The sequence below is a fragment of the Mesoplodon bidens genome, assembly GCF_964165515.1.
Source record: "Mesoplodon bidens genome assembly, chromosome: 17".
Classification (NCBI taxonomy): Eukaryota; Metazoa; Chordata; class Mammalia; order Artiodactyla; family Ziphiidae; genus Mesoplodon; species Mesoplodon bidens.
The window spans coordinates 56,591,555-56,617,830 of record NC_138174.1 but is presented as its reverse complement, the minus strand read 5'-3'; the positions used below and the strand labels follow the sequence as shown (position 1 = coordinate 56,617,830).

Below are 26,276 nucleotides of genomic sequence, written 5' to 3'. Positions count from 1 at the left end.
GTAAATAGAAGCCTGATTCTAATTGTAACATGCACTCCTTCACTGAGCTAGGCATTCTCTATGGCAGAAACATATGACTGGAAACTTAAAGTCTTCTTTAGTATATTTCATATCAGGCTACTTTCCATAGCCTGATTATGTGTTTTCATGTACTTCAGCTCTAGAAGAGAAATGAAGAGGGATCTTCAGTTATACACTTGGCCATGGTGTTGGGAGGATATGGAATATACAAAGTATTTAATCTTCCATGTGTATATCACAGGCTTAGTTTCCTTCCAAATGTTTACTAGTGAGGACTGCAATTGCCAGAATCTCATATATATCTTGTCTTTTTTCACAAGAAGCACCCCACTATCACAAATATAGACACACAATTAAGCCATTTTTCTGACTCATCATTTTTCCTGTAAATGCCAGCATAAATATAAATTCTATGTGGAGTTTTATATTCTAAAATCAAACTATGTCCCCAAATTACAAATCAACCAATTTTTATTTTTATCTTCTATAAATCATCTCCCAAAAGTACATGAGAACTTCATTATATCTTGAAAATCACAAGCAAGAGTTCAGACATGAGTATTTACATGGGCTTATGTATCTATCACCCTTCAACAGCCATGAACGTAGTTACATGGATGGATGTGAGTCTTAGAGACTTATGGCTTCTTCCAGTTCACATACAGAGAAATGTATCACTAGTTGATTCCATGTTTCATGTTATTTGGTACTTATTTGGAATATACTATACATGTATACACTTCTTCAAGGTTAACACATGAGTTGAGAAAAAAGGGGTAAGGCAACAGAGGTCTATGATCTTAATGTTTTACTTTTATTTTTCTCTTCATCCTCCTCAGACTTCGCAAAGAAAAAGTTTTCCATAGCTTTTCTTTTCTGGAATGGAATTTAATCATATCCTCTTTCAAATTGAGGTGAAATAGGAACATGGCATGTTTTATCAGAAAAAAACCCTGTGCCATGCTTATCAATCAAAGAGACTACAAAATATTAATACCACTGTCATTTAAAACCAAATTAAAGTCAACTGCAATAAAGAAAATGTACTAGCGACTTCTAGTTTCTACCAAATATCTAGTTCATCCAAACCTCCAATGTAATGTACTGAAAATGATATACACCCCTTCTGGGTCTGCCCTATAATGGTCTGGCAATCCTTCATGTTCTCTCTGTTTTTCCCTGTTTCCATAATTAGAAGTGAGGGACTTGGAGGTTCTAAAATTTGTGAGCACCATAAGTGTAAAGAGACAGAACCCTTTAATCACTGTGAAGAGGACAGATTCCTGGCCAGAAATAACTGCTTGGAATGCATGCAAGCAAGAAATTCATTCTTATTGTTAGAAACCAAGATAAATTGGGCTATAAAAATTAACTGGAAATTCATATGGGGTTTAAAATAAGTTGTAGTGGGAATATTTGAACAAACAAGGAGTCTGTAATGAAGATTGTGGTCAGAGAGATTAGTTATGTGCTGGAGCTGGCTTGATTGTGTGATTTTGTGCTTTTCACAGCTCTATGCCCAATGATTTCACAATATTATTTCTTAATTAGCTGTTGTGGGAGTATATATGTCAGATAAATTGTCAAACAACATGTACTGAGTTTTTTCTCGTTGTTTTTGTTGTTCTTTTGAGTTTGTTTGGTTCTTTCCCAGAATGTTGGGTGTTAAACTATCAAACCACTGAAGGGTGTGTTGTAATCGAATTCATGAATTAAATATGACACATTTGGTGAATATGACAAGGAACAGTATGTGATCATAGAAGTGAATACCTGAAGAAGAAATTAGAGAAAATTATTAGAAGACTGCATGGCAGAATAATAGCTATACCATCACAATGATGATTTAGGTGGAAAAGAGAACATTTCTTTCAAAGGAAGGTGTGGTGAATCCCTGGCAGATAGTTACATTGCTGGAAGTATCTAAGGAAGAGTGTGGTAAAGTTATTGGCCCCTGGCCTCAAGGGAAAAAAATTGTTACAAACAGGAAAGGGATTAAATAACTAGATGTAAAAATGGGAGCAAACAGGTAAAGTTTAAGCTTGCACTATGTTAAATCATTATACTAGATATTTCTATAAATAACATATTAATTTCATTATGAAATTTATTTCATTCAATTAGAAACAGCTTTATGCTTTTTTTCCCCTAGATTAATCAGGATTAATTTAACTGTTGTATTCTCTCTTTCCTTCATTAAAAGTACTTAATTTTTCCACTTATTTAATCTGCAACTTTCTGGGGTTTTTTGATTGTCATAAACATAGGAAGTATTAAAGGATATACATGCAACACTACCTACCACAAACATAATTTTAGGAAACAACTTATAAAACACTTAATATTCTTAGCAAATACAAAAATGGTATACTCTTTTGAATATCTATGTTATACTTTCAGAAAGAAAAATGTTGGTAATCATGTAATATATTTTACTTTTATGATCTATGATTTTTTGTTGTTCTTAATCCTTATTATTAGGAAGTTTTGTTTAATATTGTATTTAGAGTCTATCAATTTATTAAGGTAGCTATTTAAAATTATATATTTAGATACAGTATTTTCTTACCCTGGAAATCTGTGAAACTGGAATTTTTTTTCTTAAATTTTAATTTTATAATGAAAAAATTAGTATTCCAATGCAAATTAATATGAATGCAAATGTTTATCATTTGGGGTAACAGAACAAGTTTGCAGGTCTTCTTTTATTTGTTATACTTGTTAAGTAGAATGATTACCTGAAACAACTACATAACAGACATAAAATTTCAGGAGAGTAAATTAATCATATAAGTTACTCACTATCAGTTTAATGTCTAACAGTTGCCATTTTTACACATTTCAAGAAATGAAAATGTTTAATACAATACAGGAGTCACAATTTCAAAACAGAAGAAAATAAAGATTATGAAAATCTTAATGTATTCTGACGTTTTAAGTGTATAAACGTAGTCTATCATCTAAGTTAATATATATGCTTAAACAATTTTCATTAGTGTTTTCTAACAGCAGAGGGAGATATTGAACTACAAATTATTTTTCAGTACACATCTTTTGCAGAATGATTTGTAGCCAATTAGACTTTGATTTTGAACTTTATTTTCTTGAGAAAATACTTTCTTTAACTATTTTAGTAAGAAGTCTTTTCCCCAAGATCTGTTTCACAACCAACAATGTGTTTTATAAAATCTGAAAATTAATGTATTTCCATTATGCTAATACATCATTTGATATTTTACTTAAATGTCTCAGAGTTAAACATTAAATAACACAAACCTTAAGCATTTTATATGTCATTAGCACTGGCTGGTGCAGTAAAGCATGTTGTTTTATCCTCAGCCAGACTAGAATGCCTCTCTCTGTTTGTTATTTACTAGCTGTGTGACCCTCAGCAAGTTATTTTTCTTTCTTAATATTCATTTTCCTTATCTGTAGAATGAGAATAAAAATATTATGACTTTTATAGTGTTGCTGTGAAGATTTTTTAAAAATTCAAATATAATAAGTGCCCAGCAGTAATTTCCCATTAAAAATTGTCAACATATTTATTAAGTTCTTAATATTATCATTACTGCTTTTAGAATTCAATAAATATTTATTGAAGTAATACATGAAAAAATATGTAAATATGCAATTATTACCATATGAAATGAGATTATCTAAAACATTTCTGATATTATGCATTTATACTGTATAATATTTTGTGTATGATAGATTCAAATGTGCCTGATATGACTTGAATATTAAACATGCAATTACATGTTTGTGCCCTGTACAGTATAACCATCCTAATATAAAATTTCTGTTTTAGATTTTTATTATAATAGCTAATTATTCATTTACAAATTTCAATAAATGTCATCAAAACACACACCATTTCTATTATATAAATTTCCTAAAAAGGATATTAAAAAATAAAGGGTGGATAATGAGCTAATACTGTTACCACATAGTTGCATCTTGGAACAAGGTTACTTTAATGGCTTCAAATGGAAGTATCAGATTGAATTTAATTATAATGAAATTAGTAGCTGTGGTTTTCCTTTGGGTTTATATCATTCTCATTCGAAAGATTGGTATAGATTCCATTTTGATGCAACATTATTCTATACAGAATGATTAAAACTTGACCCTTGTTAAATTAAGTATCTCATTTTCTGATTTCTTTTATTATGTTGCTATACAATATAAAGGAAGTTTCTAATAAGCTCACATTATAGAAAAATGTTTTCTCCACTAGCAGGCCCTACAGCTGAAATTTCTACCAGTTAAGTCTAATGATGAGGTAAATAAGAATCAAGTACTCCTCATAGACCTAGAGGAGCTAGATTCAAAATCAATCTAAAGGGAGAGAAAGGACTTTGACAGGCAAGATGAGCAACAAGAAGTAATACATTTTTCAGTCAGAAGGAGCAGCTCAAGCCAGGCAGTTTAAGTAGTGGAGGAAAGAGAGGATATTAGGGAATCAACTTTAGATGTAATCTACTGCTAGGTATATATGTAGGCATGTAAGAAGTATTTAAGAATTTAACGAGAAGTCAAATTATGTAGAATTTCTAATGTCAGGCTGAGTCCTTAGATTAATAAAGGGGTAGAAAATCTCCTTAAAGACTAACAACCTAGCTGTGAATTCATTTGCCAACCATTAGCTCATGAGTCTGAAGATGACAAGGGCAGGTCAAGAGTGAAAGTCAGTCCTTCAGGACAGCCCTGAGCACTTGAAGATGTAAAGATTACCTCAGACAAGAGAGTGTAACAGTGATAGCCTAAAAGCAAAGGGCAAAAGTAACTAAAGACATTTTCTATAGACCTTTGAACACCAGAGTAAAATGATAAATTTATCCTATTAAAATATGCGTAGTGAAAATTTAGTCCATACCTACTTATATTAAAGAGCAATACACAGAAGCCAAAGCTTATCCTTTCAGAATCACATACAGATAATTTTCATTAAGAAATGGAGAAGATAAGTTTGCATTAAAACTTTCTGGCATACCTTATAATATTTTACAAATTATAAAGTATGTGCTTTGTTCCTATGTTAGGTAGATTGTGCCCTTTAGGCAGGATATAACAAATAACCCATGACCTTTAAGCAGTATTAATTCATTCTCTACATTTTCTTTAACTGTTCTCTATTTCTTTATTCTTATACTCATTAAGTTTATGTTTAGATGTTGAATTATTTGCTTGTCTTTCTCTTCAACTCCAGATCTTCAGCTTCTATTCATCCAGTTAGTCTGCTCAAGCATATCCAGCAAAATTGAAGATGGGCATGCTAGTTTTCTTTCCCAAATCAGCTTTTATAATCATTCTTCTCTTAAGTTACAAAGTAAGCATGCTCTTTTCTTACTCGTATTTCTATGAAACGTGACATTTGCCATTAGAAATAGAGCACGTTATCCCCAGGTTGAGATATTTGAATATAATTATTTTGTAAGATTTGGGTTGCTGGGTGTTTGATGACTGCTACTTAACAACTTTTAATATCTCCTGATTATCATCAAGGAGTGCTTGTCCTGGGAGAGCCAAGCAATGAACATAAGAAAGAAATATTGAAGACAGCTGTTTCTTTTTCCATCCAAGTGCCAAAGCAGTAGCAAGGCTCCATGCCTTATCAATGCATTGATAACAGAACTATGACCAACACATTAGGAAAAAGTGTGTTGTGACCGACATCCCCTCTACCATTCTCTGTACTAAGAAAGAAATCAATGAATACAGTTGACTCCTGAACAACATGGGTTTGAACTGCAAGGGTCCACTTATATGGAGATTTTTTCAGTAGTAAATACTACAGTACTACACAATCACTAACTGGTTGAATGTGCTGATGCAGAACTGTGGATTTATAGTGTAACTGTAAGTTATACTCGAACTTTCAACTGAGTGGAGGGTCATTATCCCGAACCCCCAACACTGTTCAAGGGTCAACTGTAGTCAGTCTATAACCCATTTGCTTCTATTGCATGGTTTCAAGGAAGATAGATAGATCAATGTGATATATTTTAATAAATAAAACAAGTAGAAGTAAGTTATGTTTTGTATTTTATTGAACATATACTCAAACTCATAAAATATTTTAATTATTTTTGCCAGGCGATTATTGAAAAATATAAATCTATTTTTATTTCTACTTGTGTACAAGTTTCCTGCTGATACTCTCATTAGTCAACCAATAATCAGTTATGTTGGATTTAAGTCACAAGAACATGTTGTGAATTTACCTGTACTGAAATCAGTTAATTAAAATACTGAACACTCTTCGTGAGTCTCACCCTCAGTAGTGGCCTAACAGATTCCTTTCTCTCCCTGAGGGGACTATAAAATATTTCAGAATTCTGTTAGTACATAAGGAGGAAATGCTAGAAGAAAATTTATCTGAACAACTGAAAAGAGAAAATAGTCTCTGACCAACAGAAACATATTATATGACAAATGACTCAAAGAGTAAGCATACATGTTTGATAAAATCTATAGCACAGAGGAGAAGGAGAAATTAATATTTTCTGAGGAGTGAAAGAGGTGTTCCCTAGGGTCTTCATGTATTTAACTCCTAGATATCGGAGGAGTATTTTCATGGGTGGGAAAAGAGAACATTGAAGGAAACAGAGATAAGTACTGAAGAAGTCTGTTTCCAAGCTATCAGAAGAGTCAAAGCTAAAAATAATAATAATAATAATAATAATAATAATAATAATAATAATAATGAATTCAGTTCTTCCATTGGGAATCTGTGAACTGCAGAAAGACAGACTTACTTAGGAAATAAAAATTGCAGTAATGTGTAGCATTGATTAGAATGAAAAGAAAGAAAGAAAGAAAAACTGGAATCAGAAAACTTATCCTAAGAGTATGCAAGTAGAAATATTAAGACAACTCAATAATTAGTGTGGGTAAAATGCAAAACCAATGTGAGAAAGAATAAATATTTAGGATTTAGAAATAAACTGAATGTTGTAGTAGTGAAAATAGAGAGGGTTTAAGGATTGAGATTCAGGTCACTGGGAAGATACACTGATGTCAATGACCACATAATAACATAAGATGATGAGCAGTCTTCTGAAAGATGGTGAATTCATTTCTGAAAATATGCTTCACTATATGTTAGGGTGCATATTTTAATTACAATGAAAAAAGGCAAATTTTCAATTTTACTCTTATTTCAAATATCCTATATATTAAAACATTACTAGCTTATCATAGCAAAAGGAAGATGTGTTTTCAAATATAGATAATAGAAATTTATTAGATATTTGTACCCTTTCTAGTTAAAAGAATGTAGATCAATAAAAATATTCTAGGAATTTACACTTAGTGTGTTCTGTTAAAATTACTATCATGCTGCTATCTTGCTGAAGTCATTTACTCTCTATATATTAATATATATATATCTAAAATCTACATGTATTTAAATGAACACAAATAAACTCTGTGTTGTTCTACTTTGTTCACACATATTAACTTTAGACAAAAAACTGACTCATTGCTTAAAATTTACATGATACCTATCTGGATATAATATTTAAAGATTTAAAAACAGATCTGATAATATGCATTAATATATAACCACTAAATATTAATATATAATGTAATATATATTATATACAGATGATATACCTCTATATAAATTCCAATCTACATGATATTGCTTACTAAGTGATGTAAATTGCCATGCAGATATGGTAATAATTTAATGGTTAAAAGTTTAATATATAAACCAAAATATAAGTAAATGAAATATATCCCCCACTAATCCATTAAAAAAAAAACCTAGAAAGAGGGATCTTCAAGATGGCAGAAGAGTAAGACATGGAGATCACCTTCCTCTCCACAAATACATCAGAAATACATCTACATGTGGAACAACCCTTAGGAGCACCTACTGAACGCTGGGAGAAGACCTCAGACCTCCCAAAAGGCAAGAAACTCCCCACGTACATGGATGGCACAAAAGAAAAAAGAAAAAAACAGAGACAAAAGAATAGGGACGAGACCTCCACAAGTGGGAGGGAGCTGTGAAGGAGGAAAGGTTTCCACACACTAGGAGCCCCTTCGCGGGCGGACACTGTGGGTGGAGGAGGTGGGGAAGCTTCGGAGCCGCAGAGGAGAGCGCAGCTACAGGGGTGCGGAGGGCAAAGCGGAGAGATTCCCGCACAGAGGATCGGTGCCGACCGGCACTCACCAGCCCGAGAGGCTTGTCTGCTCACCCGCCGGGGCGGGCGGGGCTGGGAGCTGAGGCTCGGACTTCGGAGGTAGGAGGTCGGATTCCAGGGAGAGGACTGGGGTTGGAGGCGTGAACACAGCCTGAAGGGGTTAGTGCACCACGGCTAGACGGGAGGGAGTCCGGGAAAAAGTCTGGAACTGCCCAAGAGGCAAGAGACTTTTTCTTGCCCCTTTGTTTCCTGGTGTGTGAGGAGAGGGGATTCAGAGCGCCGCTTAAAGGAGCTCCAGAGATGGGCGCAGGCTGCAGCTAACAGCACAGACCCCAAAGACGGGCATGAAACACTAAGGCTGCTGCTGCCGCCACCAAGAAGCCTGTGTGCAAGCACAGGTCACTACCCACACCTCCCCTCCCGGGAGCCTGTACAGCCCACGACTGCCAGGGTCCCGGGATCCAGGGACAACTTCCCCGGGAAGAACGCATGGCGCGCCTCAGGCTGGTGCAACGTCACGCCGGCCTCTGCCGCCGCAGACTCACCCCACCTCCGCACCCCTCCCTCCCCCTGCCTGAGTGAGCCAGAGCCCCCGAATCAGCTGCTCCTTTAACTCCGTCCTGTCTGAGCGAAGAACAGACGCCCTCCGGTGACCTACACGCAGAAGCGGGACCAAATCCAAAGCTGAGCCCCGGGAGCTGTGCGAACAAAGAAGAGAAAGGGAAATCTCTCCCTACAGCCTCAGAAGCAGTGGATTAAATCTCCACAGTCAACTTGATGTACCCTGCATTTGTGGAATACCTGAATAGATAACGAATCAATGGGAACAAACCTGCAGCCTGTGAAAAGGAGACCCCAAACACAGTAAGTTAGGCAAAATGAAAAGTCAGAAAAACACACAGCAGATGAAGGAGCAAGGCGAAAACCCACCAGACCTAACAAAAGAAGAGAAAACAGGAAGTCTACCTGAAAATAATTCAGAATAATGATAGTAAAGATCATCCAAAATCTTGGAAATAGAATGCAGAAAATATAAGAAACGTTTAACAAGGACCTAGAAGAACTAAAGAGCAAACAAACAATGATGAACGACACAATAAATGAAATTAAAATTCTCTAGAAGGGATCAATAGCAGAATAACTGAGGCACAAGAATGGATAAGTGACCTGGAAGATAAAATAGTGCAAATAACTACTGCAGAGCAGAATAAAGAAAAAAAACAATGAATAGAATTGAAGACAGTCTCAGAGAACTCTGGGACAATATTAAAACCACCAACATTCGAATTATAGGGGTCCCAGAAGAAGAAGAGAAAAGGAAAGGGACTGAGAAAGTATTTGAAGAGATTATAGTTGAAAACTTCCCTAATATGGGAAAGGAAATAGTTAATCAAGTACAGGAAGCACAGAGAGTCCCATATAGGAAAAATCCAAGGAGAAACACCCCAAGACACATATTAATCAAACTAACAAAAATTAAATACAAAGAAAAAATATTAAAAGCAGCAAGGGAAGAACAACAAATAACATACAAGGGAATCCTCATTAGATTAACAGGTGATCTTTTAGCAGAAACTCTACAAGCCAGAGGGAGTGACAGGACCTATTTAAAGTGAGGTCAGGGAAAAACCTACAACAAAGAGTACTCTACCCAGCAAGGATCTCATTCAGATTTGAAGAAGAAATTAAAACCTTTACAGACAAGCAAAAGCTAACAGAATTCAGCACCAGCAAACCAGCTTTACAACAAATGCTAAAGGAACTTCTCTAGGCAGGAAACACAAGAGAAAGAAAAGACCTACAAAAAACAAACCAAAAACAATTAAGAAAATGGTAATAGGCACATACATATCGAAAATTACCTTAAATGTAAATGGATTAAATGCTCCAACTAAAAGACATAGACTGGCTGAATGGATACAACAACAAGACCTGTATGTATGCTGTCTACAAGAGACCAACTTCAGACCTAGGGACACAAACAGACTGAAAGTTAGGGGATGGAAAAAGATATTCCATGCAAATGGCAATCAAAAGAAACCTGGAGTAGCAATTCTCATATCAGACAAAATAGATTTTAAAACAAAGACTATTATAAGAGACAAAGAAGGACACTACCTAAGGATCAAGGGATCAATCCAAGAAGAAGATATAACAATTATAAATATATATGCACCCAACACAGGAGCACCTCAATACATAAGGCAAATACAAACAGCCATAAAAGGTGATATCGACAATAACACAACCAGAGTAGGGGACTTTAACTCTCCACTCTCACCAATGGAGAGATCATCCAAAATGAAAATAAATAAGGAAACATAAGCTTTAAATGATACATTAAACAAGATTGACTTAATTGATATTTATAGGACATTCCATCCAAAAACAACAGAATACACATTCTTCTCAAGTGCTCATGGAACATTCTCCAGGATAGATAATACCTTGGGTCACAAATCAAGCCTTGGTAAATTTAAGAAAATTCAAATCGTATCAAGTATCTTTTCCTACCACACTATGAAACTAGATATTAATTACAGGAAAAAAATCTGTAAAAAATACAAAAACATGGAGGCTAAACAATACACTACTTAATAACCAAGAGATCACTGAAGAAATCAAAGAGGAAATAAAAAAATACCTAGAAACAAATGACAATAGAGACACGACGACCCAAAACCTATGGGATGCAGCCAAAGCAGTTCTAAGAGGGAAGTTTATAGCAATACAATCCTACCTTAAAAAACAAGAAACATCTCAAAAAACAACATAACCTTACACCTAAAGCAATTAGAGAAAGAAGAAAATAAAAACTCCAAAGATAGCAGAAGGAAAGAAATCATAAAGATCAGATTAGAAATAAATGAAGAATAAATAAAGGAAACAATAGCAAAGGTCAATAAAACTAAAAGCTGGTTCTTTGAGAAGATAAACAAAATTGAGAAACCATTAACCAGACTCATCAAGAAAAAAAGGGAGAAAACTCAAATCAATAGATTTAGAAATGAAAAAGGAGAAGTAACAACTGACACTGCAGAAATACAAAGGATCATGGGAGATTAACAAGCAACTATATGCCAATAAAATGGACAACCTGGAGGAAATGGACAAATTCTTAGAAATGCACAACCTTCCGAGACTGAATGAGGAAGAAATAGAAAATATGAACAGACCAATCACAAGCACTGAAATTGGAACTGTGATTAAAAATCTTCCAACAAACAAAAGCCCAGGACCAGATGGCTTCACAGGCAAATTCTATCAAACATTTAGAGAAGAGCTAACACATATCCTTCTCAAACTCTTCCAAAATATAGCAGAGGGAGGAACACTCCCAAACTCATTCTACGAGGCCACCATCACCCTGATACCAAAACCAGACAAAGATGTCACAAAGAAAGAAAACTACAGGCCAATATCACTGATGAACATAGATGCAAAAATCCTCAACAAAATACTAGCAACAGAATCCAACAGCACGTTAAGAGGATCATACACCATGATCACGTGGAGTTTATCCCAGGAACACAAAGATTCTTCAATATATGTAAATCAACCAATGTGATACACTTTATTAACAAATTGGAGGAGAAAAAACATATGATCTTCTCAATAGATGCAGAGAAAGCTTTTGACAAAATTCAACACCCAATTATGATAAAAACCCTCCAGAAAGTAGGCACAGAGGGAACTTACCTCAACATAATAAAAGCCATACATGACAAACCCACAGCCAACATTGTCCTCAATGGTGAAAAACTGAAACCATTTCCACTAAGATCAGAAAAAAGACAAGATTGCCCACTCTCAGCACTATTATTCAACATAGTTTTGGAAGTTTTAGCCACAGCAATCAGAGCAGAAAAAGAAATAAAAAGAATCCAAATTGGAAAAGAGAAGTAAAACTGTCATTGTTTGCAGATGACATGATACTATACATAGAGAATCCTAAAGATGCTACCAGAAAACTACTAGAGTTAATCAATGAATTTGATAAAGTTGCAGGATACAAATTAATGCACAGAAATCTCTTGCATTCCTATACACTAATGATTCGAAATCTGAAAGTGAAATTAAGGAAACACTTCCATTTACCATTGCAACAAAAAGAATAAAATATCTATTAATAAACTTACCTAAGGAGACAAAAGACCTGTAGGCAGAAAATTATAAGACACTGATGAAAGAAATTAAAGAGGATACAAGTAGATGGAGAGATATGCTATGTTCTTGGATTGGAAGAATCAACATTGTGAAAATGGCTATACTACCCAAAGCAGTCTACAGATTCAATGCAATCCCTATCAAACTACCACTGGCATTTTTCACAGAACTAGAGCAAAAAATTTCATCATTTGTATGGAAACACAAAGGACCCCGAATAGCCGAAGCAAACTTGGAGGAATCAGGCTCCCTGACTTCAGACTATACTACAAAGCTACAGTAATGAAGACAGTATGGTACTGGCACAAAAACAGAAATACAGATCAATGGAACAGCCTAGAAAGCCCAGAGATAAACTCACGCACATATGGTCACCTTATCTTTGATAAAGGAGGCAAGAATGTACAATGTAGAAAAGACAGCCTCTTCAAAATGTGGTGCTGGGAAAACTGGACAGCTACATGTAAAGGAATGAAATTAGAACACTCCCTAACAGCATACACAAAAAATAAACTCAAATTGGATTAAAGACCTAAATGTAAGGCCAGACACTATAAAACTCTTAGAGAAAAACATAGGCAGAACACTCTATGACATAAATAACAGCAAGATCCTTTTGACCCACCTCCTAGAAAAATGGAAATAAAAAGAAAAATAATCAAATAGGACCTAATGAAATTTAAAAGCTTTTGCACAGCAAAGGAAACCATAAATAAGATGAAAAGACAATCCTCAGAATGGGAGAAAATATTTTCAAATGAAGCAACTGAGAAAGGATTAATCTCCAAAATACACAAGCATCTCATGCAGCTCAATATCAAAAAAATAAACAACCCAATCCAAAAGTGGGCAGGAGATCTAAACAGACACTTCTCCAAAGAAGATATACAGATTGCCAACAAACACATGAAAGAATGCTCAACATCATTAATCATTAGAGAAATGCAAATCAAAACTACAATGAGGTATCATCTCACACCAGTCCAAATGGCCATCATCAAACAATCTACAAACAATAAATGCTGGAGAGGGTGTGGAGAAAAGGGAACCGTCTTGCACTGTTGGTGGGAATGTAAACTGATACAGTCACTATGGAGAACAGTATGGAGGTTTCATAAAAAACTAAAAATAAAACTGCCATATGACCCAGCAATCCCACTACTGGGCATATACCCTGAGGAAACCGTAACTCAAAAAGAGTCATGTACCACAATGTTCATTGCAGCACTATTTACAATAGCCAGGACATGGAAGCAACCTAAGTGTCCACTGACAGATGAATGGATTAAGAGGATGTGACACATATATACAATGGACTATTACTCAGCCATAAAAAGAAATGAAAGTGAGTTGTTTGTAGTGAGGTGGATGGGCCTGGAGTCTGTCAATATAGAGTGAAGTAAGTCAGAAAGAGAAAAACAAATACCGTATGCTAACACATATATATATGGAATCTGAAAAAAAATAGCCTACAATCTATAGACCATCCAATGTCTTATCAAGTGTATCAGCTGAGTGGCAATGCTATCTGCTGAATAAACGAATTCTGAAGCCAGAGTGAACTGGATAGGTTAAAATCTAGATTTTTGCCCTTACCAGTTCTGTAACATTATATATATTACATTTGTGCTCCAATTTCCCACTGTAATAGTAATTGTGTAATAGCTTTGTTCTAAGAATAACTTTGTTACTATGTATAGAGTGATCATAGTAGTTAAAAACATGGGGAGTGTTCCCAGTTGCATAAAATATTACTTATTATTACTAATATTAAACAACTAAGTTTTTTTAAAAACTACATGTTTATAGAGTAAAATTTGAACAAGTTAGCATGCTTGCCACTTTTTTCAGTTGTCAAGAATTTTTATAAATATCCACTAGAGGGTGCTGAAAGAGAAAAAAAGCTTTAAACCAAGGGAGTTGTTAGGAATGATTCTCTTAATTCTTATCAATATCATACAAATATTCAAGGTTGGTTTTAGACTGAAAAATCCTTATTTTCATTTTTCCTCCCCCCTACCAAATCGAGGATTTCTACTAGTTTCAAAGATTTGTAATTTTTTGTTGAAGGCATGTGTTTCTATGTATAGGAAGGAAGACCAGGTAAGTGCTATTTTGAATTGCTTTGGTTCTTAAGCTGGAGAAGCTGTGCTTTAAAAATGGTTTTAAGGCTAAATAATTGTTTAAAGCTGTGAAATTTCTAAAAATTAGTGTTTGCTAAGTTTTAGTAGGTTGCAGTTACAAATAAAACTACTTTTTAGAAATGCCTCTCTGATTATAATTAGCCAAAGAAAAGGCTACAAAATATTTCAAGGCGTATTTGTTTTACTGTAGCCATGTGACTTTAAATTTAATACTATTTGAGGCTAAAGGAATTGAAAGTCTTTCTTAGTTCAAAAGAGTGTTTTATGAGGGTTAGATTTTATTTTTTATTTCCCCAGGAAATCTGGTATGATATATCAAAAACTAACTTGTTCCCTCTGTCCTTTCCCTCCCAAAAAAACAACAAAGGATGTCTGTCTATTTAAACAAGTATAACTTATTATGGTTGCCTGATTATTAAGTCTTAAGTTTTTTTAGAATTTATTAGTGTTAATACCTTATTGGTATTTATTTATCATATATCATAATAATTTATGTACTATTTCAATGTAGGGGAACATGAAAATTATAAGTAATACTGGACTTATTTTCTTGAACCTACAATATACATAGTAATGTTATGTAGATTATATATACCTAGAATATATATACTTTCAAAATATGTCATAAGAAAACCTCAATTATTCCAGAAGATATATTGGATATTAATAAAGTAAAATGTATACAATAAAAGCATCAAAAAGATAATTATATTAACAAAAAAATCTATATTTATCTTCATGTAGGTGTGTAGGTAAGTTATAAATGCGTTTTTTGGCATGTTGAATATAGATTGATGCTGAAGGAATATCTTTCCCTGGGTACCTGAGTGAATTATTTACAACTCAAAAGTTTATTCTCTAAGATATGTAACACTTTAAAAAATATTATATATAATATTATATATATAATATATTATATATATTATATATAATGTTATAATGTATATTATATTATATATATAAGTATATATTAAATATATTATATATGTTAAATATTCTTCCATCTGGTCTGTGTTGCATTGGATAAGCAGGGAAGGAGAGGCCTTCTCCTAAGTCCTGATATCGAAAGTACTGTGCTGCCTTACATATGCTGCTGCTCTAAGGAGACTAACACAGATACGTTTATTTCTTTTGACTGCTTGGTACTCTACAATGTGACAAGAATACTTTCACGTTTGCTATTTAAGATGCACATTCTAAAAAGCATAACTTAGAAGATATGATTAAAAAGATTACTTTTTAGTATTTTTCAACGTAGAGTCACTGGGGTAAATTATGTGGAAAGAGTAATAAAATTGAGTATTTATTATGAGCACTTAAGATATTTATTATAAAATCTTGGAGCAAGCTACACCGGAAAATACTTTTCCAGGTAATCACTGGAAATTAAAAATGTTGCTAAAATAAACGTTGTCCAACAATAATTAACACATTCTGCCATGAGCATTTTGGAAAGAACGACTGCATTATTGACTTAGTGAAACAACTGAGGAACTGTAGTTAAGAAAACATAGAGCTCGGTGGATTTAGCTATAATCATTTCAAATGTGCTGTTATGTACTTTACTATTAATTTTGAGGTAATGCTAAGTAATTCATTATCAATATTACTCCTTTGAATTAAGTTAAAAGTTAATGTTTCTCAAACAGTACTTTACCTAACCTTTCTTTATGTTCCCACCCAAAACTTATGAAAATTGTAGAGAATTTTTTCAAAGGCTTGTTAGTCACTCCTTTTATCCCTGACTATTGTGTAGTTAACCAGTAATTTACGCATAAAAAAGATAAATATTATATATAGGCAAAGGATTCAAGAAAAATAACATCAAATATATACTAGGTATCTATTATGAATAAAATCAACACATCCTCAAGCTGGTGGAGATATATCAGTTTATAAGGAATTTATTTCCATTTGTCCCATATGGCTATCTGAACAACTTTTCCACCACAGACTATACTTCAAGAGCATTTCTCGTGTGATTTTGCCTCCAAAACCTAAATGAATGCATTTGGAGAATTATGTCTACAGTGTTAGAAGAAAAATTATTCTAGTTCCTTGTTTTCTCACTGATTCTAACTGTTTTGTCATCACCTGTCTAAATCATTAGACTGATTTAAGTTAACTTGGCTCTCAGCTAGCAGCAGACTGTGCCCAAAAGTAATTCATTTCCTTTATTCTCTCTTATTCTCTTTATTATCTTATTCCTTATCTTTATTCTCTTTCTCCACACCCTCATCTGTATTATAATCTCTCTTCTATCAAAGCACACAGTGCTATTAAAATAAATGAGGAACTTAGTGAGAAGCTGTAAAGAAAAGTGAGAATATTAGAAATTGCCTCAAAATCCTTAGCTTTTAAAACAACTATTCCACATTAAGGATATGAAAACTTTGTGAATTTGAGTGCATAACTGCAGACAATCATTAAATAATAACCTAATCTGATATCTTCCTGTTTCGATGATATAGCTGCATAAAATCTCTTAAAAAATACTTTTTCTGAAATGAGACCTAATATAATATAGGTAACCTCTAGAACCTGTAGGGAAGAGTGTTTCTAAACACAGACTGTTTCAAAATGAATAAATGATAGCATCTAGTATATTGATTTTGGCTGTGAAAAAGTCCAGGTCCTTGGAATGTAGGTAAAGAGGAGTGAGTTTTAAAACATAGGCATTTGGGGAAATAAAGAATCTGACAGTTGAGAGTTTTATTAGTGATGATTCAGAAACTTTTAAGAGTTGAAGAAACAAGTAACTTTTTAAATATAATCTTTTTAGGAAAAAAAATGCTCCCTAAGCTAGTACCATAAAAATCAGGTTATTGTAATTTTTACGTATTCATTTAACTTGTTACATTTTATCTGGAAAGACATAATTTCATATTTTTGAAAGTGATAGGCTGTTTTCAACTAGAGACAACCATTTGTAATGAAGATTCTTGAAGGTATTTTTAACTGATCATATTTCCATTCCAAATAAATACTATCTACCTGAAAAAAGAACCTCGTTTCTAGTCTCATTGTTAAACGTTGGCTGTAGGGAAAGAAGTATAAAACTTAGAGTCTCAGACATGAGGCTTTAAAGATATTTTTTTTCAAATGGTGAATACAAAAATACAAATGTTTCAGGAAAGCAGTTCACGTTAACATTTTAAGATTTAACTAGTGCACAATTTCGACCATAAATACCAGTTAAAAACAATAAAACTGAAGCAACTATTCTATTGGTAGCATATTGCAGTTTTTCTGCACACATGTGCAAACAGTACAGTACTGTGCTAGATGAGAATTTAATATAGTGTATTGATTTAGCCTGCTGTATAACACAGTATTATTAAACGTTTAAGGAAACATGTAATTATTCGCATCAAAATTCACTTGCATTGTATTTGGTATTTAAAGGGAGAGGAAAAACCATTTGCCGGAGGAGGAGTTGAGTCCCAAGGTGGAGCTGTCTCTTGTGTTAAATGACACTGGCCTATTAAAGCGCTCTGATGGGGAAGGGCTTAAAGGCTGAGTCAAAAGCCAAGAAGTCTCTTTATTTACGCCTACCTCCCAGCCCTTGGCAGTCTGACTAATAACAAACTGAACTAACAAGAAAGACTAGAAAGGGAGGAAAGAGAACATTGCTGCAGCTTGCATCTACAGCCTAAGAAAGCAAGAGTGATCAATCCCAGCTCTGTTACACATCTTGTTTATTTACTGCACTCAGCAGCTTGCAAATGGTTAACTATATGCAAAAAAGTCAGCATAGCTGTGAAGTATGCCGTGAATTTTAATTGGGGAATAAAAGGACAACTGCTTCAGGATGATCTAGTATGCACTCTGCTTGAAATATTTTCAATGAAATGCTCAGCATTTTGTCTTTGACCAGAGGTTTTAACTTTATAAAGCAATGGGACTTGCCAAAAAGTGATATTTGAGAAGAAAGTACGTGGTGGTCGGTGTTTTCTTTTTTAATAAAGAAATTGAATTTACTTTGAACATCTCTTCCAGCTGTGCATTACAGATAACGTCAGGAAGTCTTTGCTTTACAGGTAAGATGAATGTTTCCAGGCTTTCCTTATACCTATTTTTGCATTATCCCAAAGTGATTGAATTTCTGTTTGCCTCTTTAAAAAAAAATAACTTTGCATTAAAGGATATCGAGTTTCATTCTTGCTCACTGGCACAACTAATGCTGTAGCAGATGCCTGTTTTCTGTGAGCAGCAGACATTTAGTCCAACAGCTGGCTGTAGAGAAGAACAAGTAAAATAATATGCTACTATTTCTTTTACAGCATGCAGTTTGTTATTGGAAACTGAAATATTTGTGCTTTTTGAAGGGAAGATTACTTCCAAACACCATTGTTGTATTTGAAATACAAGCACAATATGAAAAGATTCTTTGTATTTTGTATACCACTTTTATTTTTTCCTGACTTGAAAATATGTAAATAGAGCTTTTTTAACACTGTATCAGATTGTCAATATAGAACCACTTTTCACATTTGTGTGTATTTCTGAAAAGATTAGAAACTGTTCCCTAGGACACTTTGAAGAGCATAAAATGCATACAAGATTTTTAAAAAAATAATGAGAGGAGAGAGTCTCATCTGGAAGTTATTTACTCTCTTCTTAAGATACTGTGCCTGGTGAAATGCATAGTATTCTTTCTTGGTAATCTATGGAAAAGTAGTTTCAGTGTTTGTGGAAGCTAATCCACAAGTTGAAGACTTCAACTTCAAGCTGCTTGATTCTAAGCAAAGCCCTCAGAGCTGTTTAAAATCAAACTATTTCCCTATGGAAACATTCAGCCTGCTAACTTTCCCTTTATATAGAAAGGGACTCTATTGTTTGATGTCTTTGGTTGCCTTTTACCTTTCAGAAACTTCATACTATACATGTTTTCAATAAGAATGTATTTTCATGGAATGAAAGTTTATTTTCAGGATTATTGATTGGATTCTGGGATGTATTATCTAATTGTGATTTTTAATTAGATTCAAAGTTCACATTCCAACCAGAAACATGAAAGTAATTATCATTTCCAAAAGTTGAATAGTTATAAGATGTGGTGTTTCTTTACCTTTCGATTTATTCTATATAAATTTAAAGTGCAATATTTAAAAGAAGGGAATAAAATTAGATACCATTAGACTTCAAAGTATTTACCACACCACTGCTGTCATTTTAGAGTTAGAATTTTTTTTTAATTGCTATGTCAGGTGCAGGTATTAAATTTTTAAGGAGTTGGAGTATGTGATATTGTTATCTTGAACTGTCATTTTTTATTTCCTAAATTAGAGATATCCTCAAATATCTGAATATAGTGAAGCTTTAGAGTTCACTGTTTGCAACATTAAGCCTTATAATAAAGATCAACTGCTTAACTATGTGATGACATTCAGTGCCCTAAAGCCTGGTTCAAGACCTCATTAGGGAGTCATTTGCTAGAAATTTACATGAGGCATCGTTTTGTTATTTTATAATAGCCTGAAATATGTGTTAAAGATCAATTTTTCTTTAGTTTTTATGATATTAACCTTATCCATAGTAGAATTTAAAAGTAGCAGTGAATATTCCACCTCTAGAAATTTAATATAAAGTGTGACTGAAGTGAAATTTGAATGGACGCCTTTAAGCATATATATATCTGATACTACAAGGCTTATACAAACTGCCCTAGACAACATAGTTAAAACAAAATCTTTTATAAAGTTCAACTTTACTACATAGAGACATATTTTTTCTCAAAGTTTTTAAATAAATAATGGAATTAATAAGTATCTTAAGCCAAAATCAAAGCAGGTTAAACACAGAATTATTAGATGTTACATTGTGATATCCAGTTCAAAAATAAAACTAAAGGAAGTGCATAATGCATGCAAACATACATTCTTTCTAACGATCATCTCTGAATTCCCTACAGGTCTCTCTGCTTCTGGCTAATACCTACATATTTGTCTTTTATTGTAATCCTTCAGTCTTAGATTCATCTAGTTTGAGCTAAAAAATAAAAAAAGCCAGGGTCTTCTCAAGTATACATTTTTGTATCATATCAAAGTATCAATGGTCCATTTAGCCAGCACCCCTCATGTCTATTAAAATGCAGATTATTTGGTATATGTGAAGACAATTGAGTTAATATTTTAAATTCTCCCTGACCTAAATTTTAGATTTTTATCACAATGCAAATTAAAAGTAAAATAAACCTTCCAGTCATAATATTTGTAAAAAATAAAAGAAAATGTGGACTCAGCAATGTATTTATATATTCATAATAATAATATTTTGCCTTTTAGAGGAAAACCTATCACTTTAAAAATGTCAGATTCATCTCCTCCCTGCTCCTGGCCACTGAAGCCCACTGCTATTGCATTTTATCTTACAGAATCAGATCCATCACAGGACAACATGAAGCTTTGGAGTCATCTCTTGTATTCATCTCTCCTTGCCTATATATCGTCGCAGTCCCAATCACCAATGTCCTCTGCCTCAGCCAGAGGTTCTTGTGACTCTCTTTGCAATTGTGAGGAAAAAGACAGCACGATGCTAATAAATTGTGAAGAGAAAGGGATCAAGAAGTTATCCCAAATAAGCGTGCCACCATCACGACCTTTCCACTTAAGTTTATTAAATAATGGTTTGACAAAGCTTCACGCAAATGACTTTTCTGGGCTTACCAATGCTATCTCAATACACCTTGGATTTAACAATATTGCAGATATTGAGACTGGTGCATTTAATGGCCTTGGCCTTCTTAAGCAACTTCATATCAATCACAATTCTTTAGAAATTCTTAAAGAGGATACCTTCCATGGACTGGAAAACCTGGAATTCCTACAAGCAGATAACAATTTTATTACAGTGATTGAACCAAGTGCCTTTAGCAAGCTCAACAGACTTAAAGTGTTAATTTTAAATGACAATGCTATTGAGAGTCTTCCTCCAAACGTATTTCGATTTGTTCCTTTAACCCATCTAGATCTTCGAGGAAATCAGTTGCAAACATTGCCTTATGTTGGTTTTCTAGAACACATTGGCAGAATACTGGATCTCCAGTTGGAGGACAATAAATGGGCCTGCAATTGTGACTTATTACAGCTAAAACTTTGGTTGGAAAACATGCCCCCTCAGGCTATAATTGGTGATATTGTGTGCAACAGCCCTCCATTTTTCAAAGGAAGCATACTAAGCCGGCTGAAAAAGGAATCAATTTGCCCCACTCCACCAGTGTATGAAGAACACGAGGATCCTTCAGGATCATTACATCTGGCAGTAACATCTTCAATAAGTGATAGTCGCATGTCAACCAAGACCATGTCTCTTTTAAAACCACCCACCAAAGCACCAGGTTTAATACCTTATATTACAAAGCCATTCACTCAACTTCCAGGACTCTACTGTCCTGTTCCTTGTAATTGCAAAGTACTCTCACCATCAGGACTTCTAATACACTGTCAAGAGCGCAATATTGAAAGCATATCAGATCTAAAACCTCCTCCACAAAATCCCAGAAAGCTTATTCTTGCAGGGAATATTATTCATACCTTAATGAAGTCTGATCTAGTGGAATACTTCACTTTGGAAATGCTTCACTTGGGAAACAATCGTATTGAGGTTCTCGAAGAAGGATCGTTTATGAATTTAACACGATTACAAAAGCTCTATCTGAATGGTAACCATCTGACTAAATTAAGTGGAGGTATGTTCCTTGGTCTCCACAATCTTGAGTACTTATATCTTGAATACAATGGCGTTAAGGAAATATTACCTGGTAGCTTCAACCCAATGCCTAAACTTAAAGTCCTCTATTTAAACAACAACCTCCTGCAAGTTTTACCACCACATATTTTTTCAGGGGTTCCTCTAATGAGGGTAAACCTTAAAACAAACCAATTTACGCATCTACCTGTAAGTAATATCTTGGATGACCTTGATTTACTGACACAGATTGACCTTGAGGACAACCCCTGGGATTGTTCCTGTGACCTGGTTGGATTGCAGCAATGGATACAAAAATTAAGTAAGAACACAGTGACAGATGAAATACTCTGCACCTCTCCGGAGCACCTAGACAAAAAGGAATTGAAAGCACTCAACAGTGAACTTCTTTGCCCAGGTTTGGTCAATAACCCATCCTTGCCAACTCAGACTAGTTACGTAATAGTCAATACTCCTACAGCAACAACTACAGCGGACACTATTTTTAAATCACTTACCGATGCTGTACCACTATCTGTTTTAATACTAGGACTGCTGATTGTATTCATAACTATCGTGTTCTGTGCTGCAGGGATAGTGGTTCTTGTTCTCCACCGTAGGAGAAGATACAAAAAGAAACAAGATGAACAGATGAGAGACAACAGTCCTGTGCATCTCCAGTATAGCATGTACGGCCATAAAACAACTCACCACACTACTGAAAGACCCACAGCATCACTCTATGAGCAGCACATGGTGAGCCCTGTGGTTCATGTCTATAGAACCCCATCCTTTGGCTCAAAACATCTGGAAGAAGAAGAAGAAAGGAACGAGAAAGAGGGAAGCGATGCAAAACATCTCCAAAGAAGTCTCTTAGAACGAGAAAATCATTCCCCACTCACAGGATCAAATATGAAGTACAAAGTCACAGACCAATCCACTGAATTTTTATCCTTCCAGGATGCCAGTTCATTATATAGGAACATTTTAGAGAGAGAAAGAGAACTTCAGCAACTGGGAATCACAGAATACCTAAGGAAAAACATGGCTCAACTTCAGCCTGATATGGAGGTACATTATCCAGGAGCCCATGAAGAGTTAAAGTTGATGGAGACATTAATGTACTCAAGGCCGAGGAAGGTATTAGTGGAACAGACTAAAAATGAGTATTTTGAGCTGAAAGCTAACTTACATGCTGAACCTGACTACTTAGAAGTCCTGGAGCAGCAAACATAGAGAGTTAGAAGGCTTTTGCAGAAATGCTGTGATTCTGTCTTAAGTCCAGACCTTGTAAATAAGTGCCTTATATGAGTGTATCATCAATCAGAACTTAAGCACAGCAGTAATCCTATGGGAAGAAAAGAAGAAAAAGAAACTCAGGGATAACTGGGAGAAGCCATTGCATTGTCTTCAGGCAATTTTATCTATCCCCAAAAAATAAATCCTTGCATGTATATCATTCAAGGATTATAGTAATATTTTCCCATATACATAAAGTGTTTCATAGAAGTCCTCTTGCACATCTAAAAGGGTTCAAAATTTAAGCAACCCTTATTTTCTTGAGTTATATTACCCATGGATTAAATAGAATTGGATTTTGTCATTTAAAAAGTATACCTGTATATGTAATTATAATATGTAAGAAATATATTGTTTATAAAACCAGTATATATACCACAAAAATGTAAATTGTTAGATACACCTAGTTTTCTTGCAATAAAGGCAAAAGGAACTGGAACTTTAAAATTACATATAGTAACAGTAAAGAAAAAATGGAAGGTTGAATTATATAGGCTATGAGTGGCTCAAATCTTTGAACCTTTGATGATCAAAAAATGTCACGGCTATGCTTTCTGAATTTAAAAATGGAAATGATTAACAGTTCAGGTGGAATGAATAAGACAACTTTTTGGTTTTGCTGCACATTTTGTGTGGACAATCTTGTTAATGCTGCTGTGAATTAAGGTACGTCATTTGTGCTCAAAGTTTAATTCTTATTCTTGGGATATTTTTAAAATGCTACTGATATTCAACTGTAAATATGATTAGTGCATCTATTATGTTTGGTTTCTTTCATAGCATTCATCCTTTGTAAATTTGAATACCACAGTAGAAATATGTTTCTTGTGGCAAGTAAGAATTTGCTGGTGTAAAACAAATAGGAAATATTATTTTATTTTTATTGATGTAAACTGGTAGTTGCCATAAATTAGTAGCAAAAGGCATATATAAAGGGTAAGTAGTTTAAGTTGCCTCAAGACTGGGACAATGTAGCTTTATTTTACAAGAAAGTATAGCTAGATTTTTATGAACTATTTATTCTGTACAGTTTTGTATATTTTTGGTTCACAAAGGTAATTATTCTTGGGTGCCTTTCAAGAAAATTAAAAATACTGCTCACTACAATAAAACTAAAATGAAAACCCTCTTTTTAAATGTGCTTTCTTCAGTTAGTCTAATCTGTAATTCAGTCAAGTCAGGATTAACGCATACACATGCATGCAGACACACAAGCACAAACAAGCAAAAACAAGATTTCTGTTTGTTGTCACCCACACAGAAGCAGTTTCTTCACCATGTGCAAAAAGGCCATTAAGTGTCTCAATGTGATTGACATGGAACCAAACTTTAAGTCTGACCCGTGGTTTTCCCTTTCTGGCAAATCATTTTCCCACTCAATACAAATAGAAATGATTTTATTTTCTTCCTTCTGATTATAGAATCAATCATACAGCAGAATTTCACAAGGCAAAATGGAATTAAGGTAATTTAGTTGTTTCTTGAACACCACTCAGATCCATGCACAGGTTTAGGAAGGAACATTTTTCCTATGAGGAAGGATGTTTTTAATTTACTTTACACTATTTTAGTGATTCATGAATGTTCTATTAAATGTGTTGGTCTTCAACACTCAACTTTCTGCACTACTAGCTAAATATACATCGTTTCTTTGATTTTGAATGAGAAGACTTCCCTGTTAAAAACAGTAGGAGCCTGTGTGGCATGGTATGAAGAACAGTTATGAGTCCATTATGATATCATATCACTAAGTTTTTTAAAACTCATTGCATATATAAAGCAATAAAATATTATATATTAAAAGGTCCATTGAAAACCTAAATTTCTCCAGTAACTAAGGTTGGAAAGGACAAAGATAGGAATTCTTTTTTAAATTAACACTTACTAAAAGGAAATCTGGGTGCATATGTAATGCTTATATGTTTATGCACTAAAAAATACTCAGCACAATAATGAGTAGTAAACCCTCCAAAGCATAAATTTAAATGTTACACTTTAACGAAAAGAACAAATCAAGAGCAGAATTCATGTTATTGCTCAGTAGAGTATCTGCCAATATTTCCTGATCCTAATCAAGTGCATAGAGGTATTAGAGAGATTTAAGAAATCCCCGTGCCTGCAGGATCTTTGGAATGGATCCATGAATGCAGACAGAGACATGTCCTCAGGAACATTCTTCTCTTTTGAGTGACGAAAATATTTTTTTTAAATCTTCGTTCATTGTATATATAATATTCATTCTTCAACTTAAAATCAAAGACAGAACAAAGTTGCTTATGGAGTCATGTAAAAATATCCTCCAAATTAGGTTCAGCCCCAATACTGAAACCCTGTAAGAGTCTGGATATTACTTACAATGATGTAGGAATAGTTACGGTTTCCAAAGAGTAAGAGATATCACGGGCTTAACTGTTTAATTCATGATGGAACTTTTATGTAATTTGTTTCCCTACTACAAGTAGTTGAGAGTTGGGAGCTCTAGTGATGGTCTTTACCTCTTAATGGGTCTTGTGACCGGTGATAATCACTCAGAACCTTGGTTATTTTACCTGTATTTCATATGTCTTCTCCCTCCCACTATGGAATAATTTTTATTATATTCCCTGTTTATTTACTTACAAGGCCAAGGTGGTCTCTTTCTGCAACTAACAGTCAGATTCAGAGTCCTAAATCCTAATTCACTATCCTCAGCCTTATTTACATTGTACCTGGGTGTTCAAAAAAAATTAGACTTTTCATTATCCAAGGGTTCTTTTTTTTAAATTTAAACAGAAGTTACATTTTGTTCACTGCATATCAG

At 34.0% G+C, this 26,276-nt stretch overlaps 1 protein-coding gene across 1 annotated transcript; it reads left to right on the top strand.

Annotated features, from left to right (window-relative positions):
- The first annotated feature begins 18,484 nt into the window (after window positions 1–18,484).
- On the top strand, window positions 18,485–23,655 carry SLITRK6 (SLIT and NTRK like family member 6). The gene is made up of 2 exons (XM_081214932.1): window positions 18,485–18,528; window positions 20,865–23,655. Exon 2 carries the CDS (start codon window positions 20,888–20,890, stop codon window positions 23,411–23,413), a length of 2,526 nt encoding a protein of 841 aa, XP_081071058.1. The 5' UTR covers window positions 18,485–18,528; window positions 20,865–20,887; the 3' UTR covers window positions 23,414–23,655.
- Window positions 23,656–26,276: the final 2,621 nt, after the last annotated feature.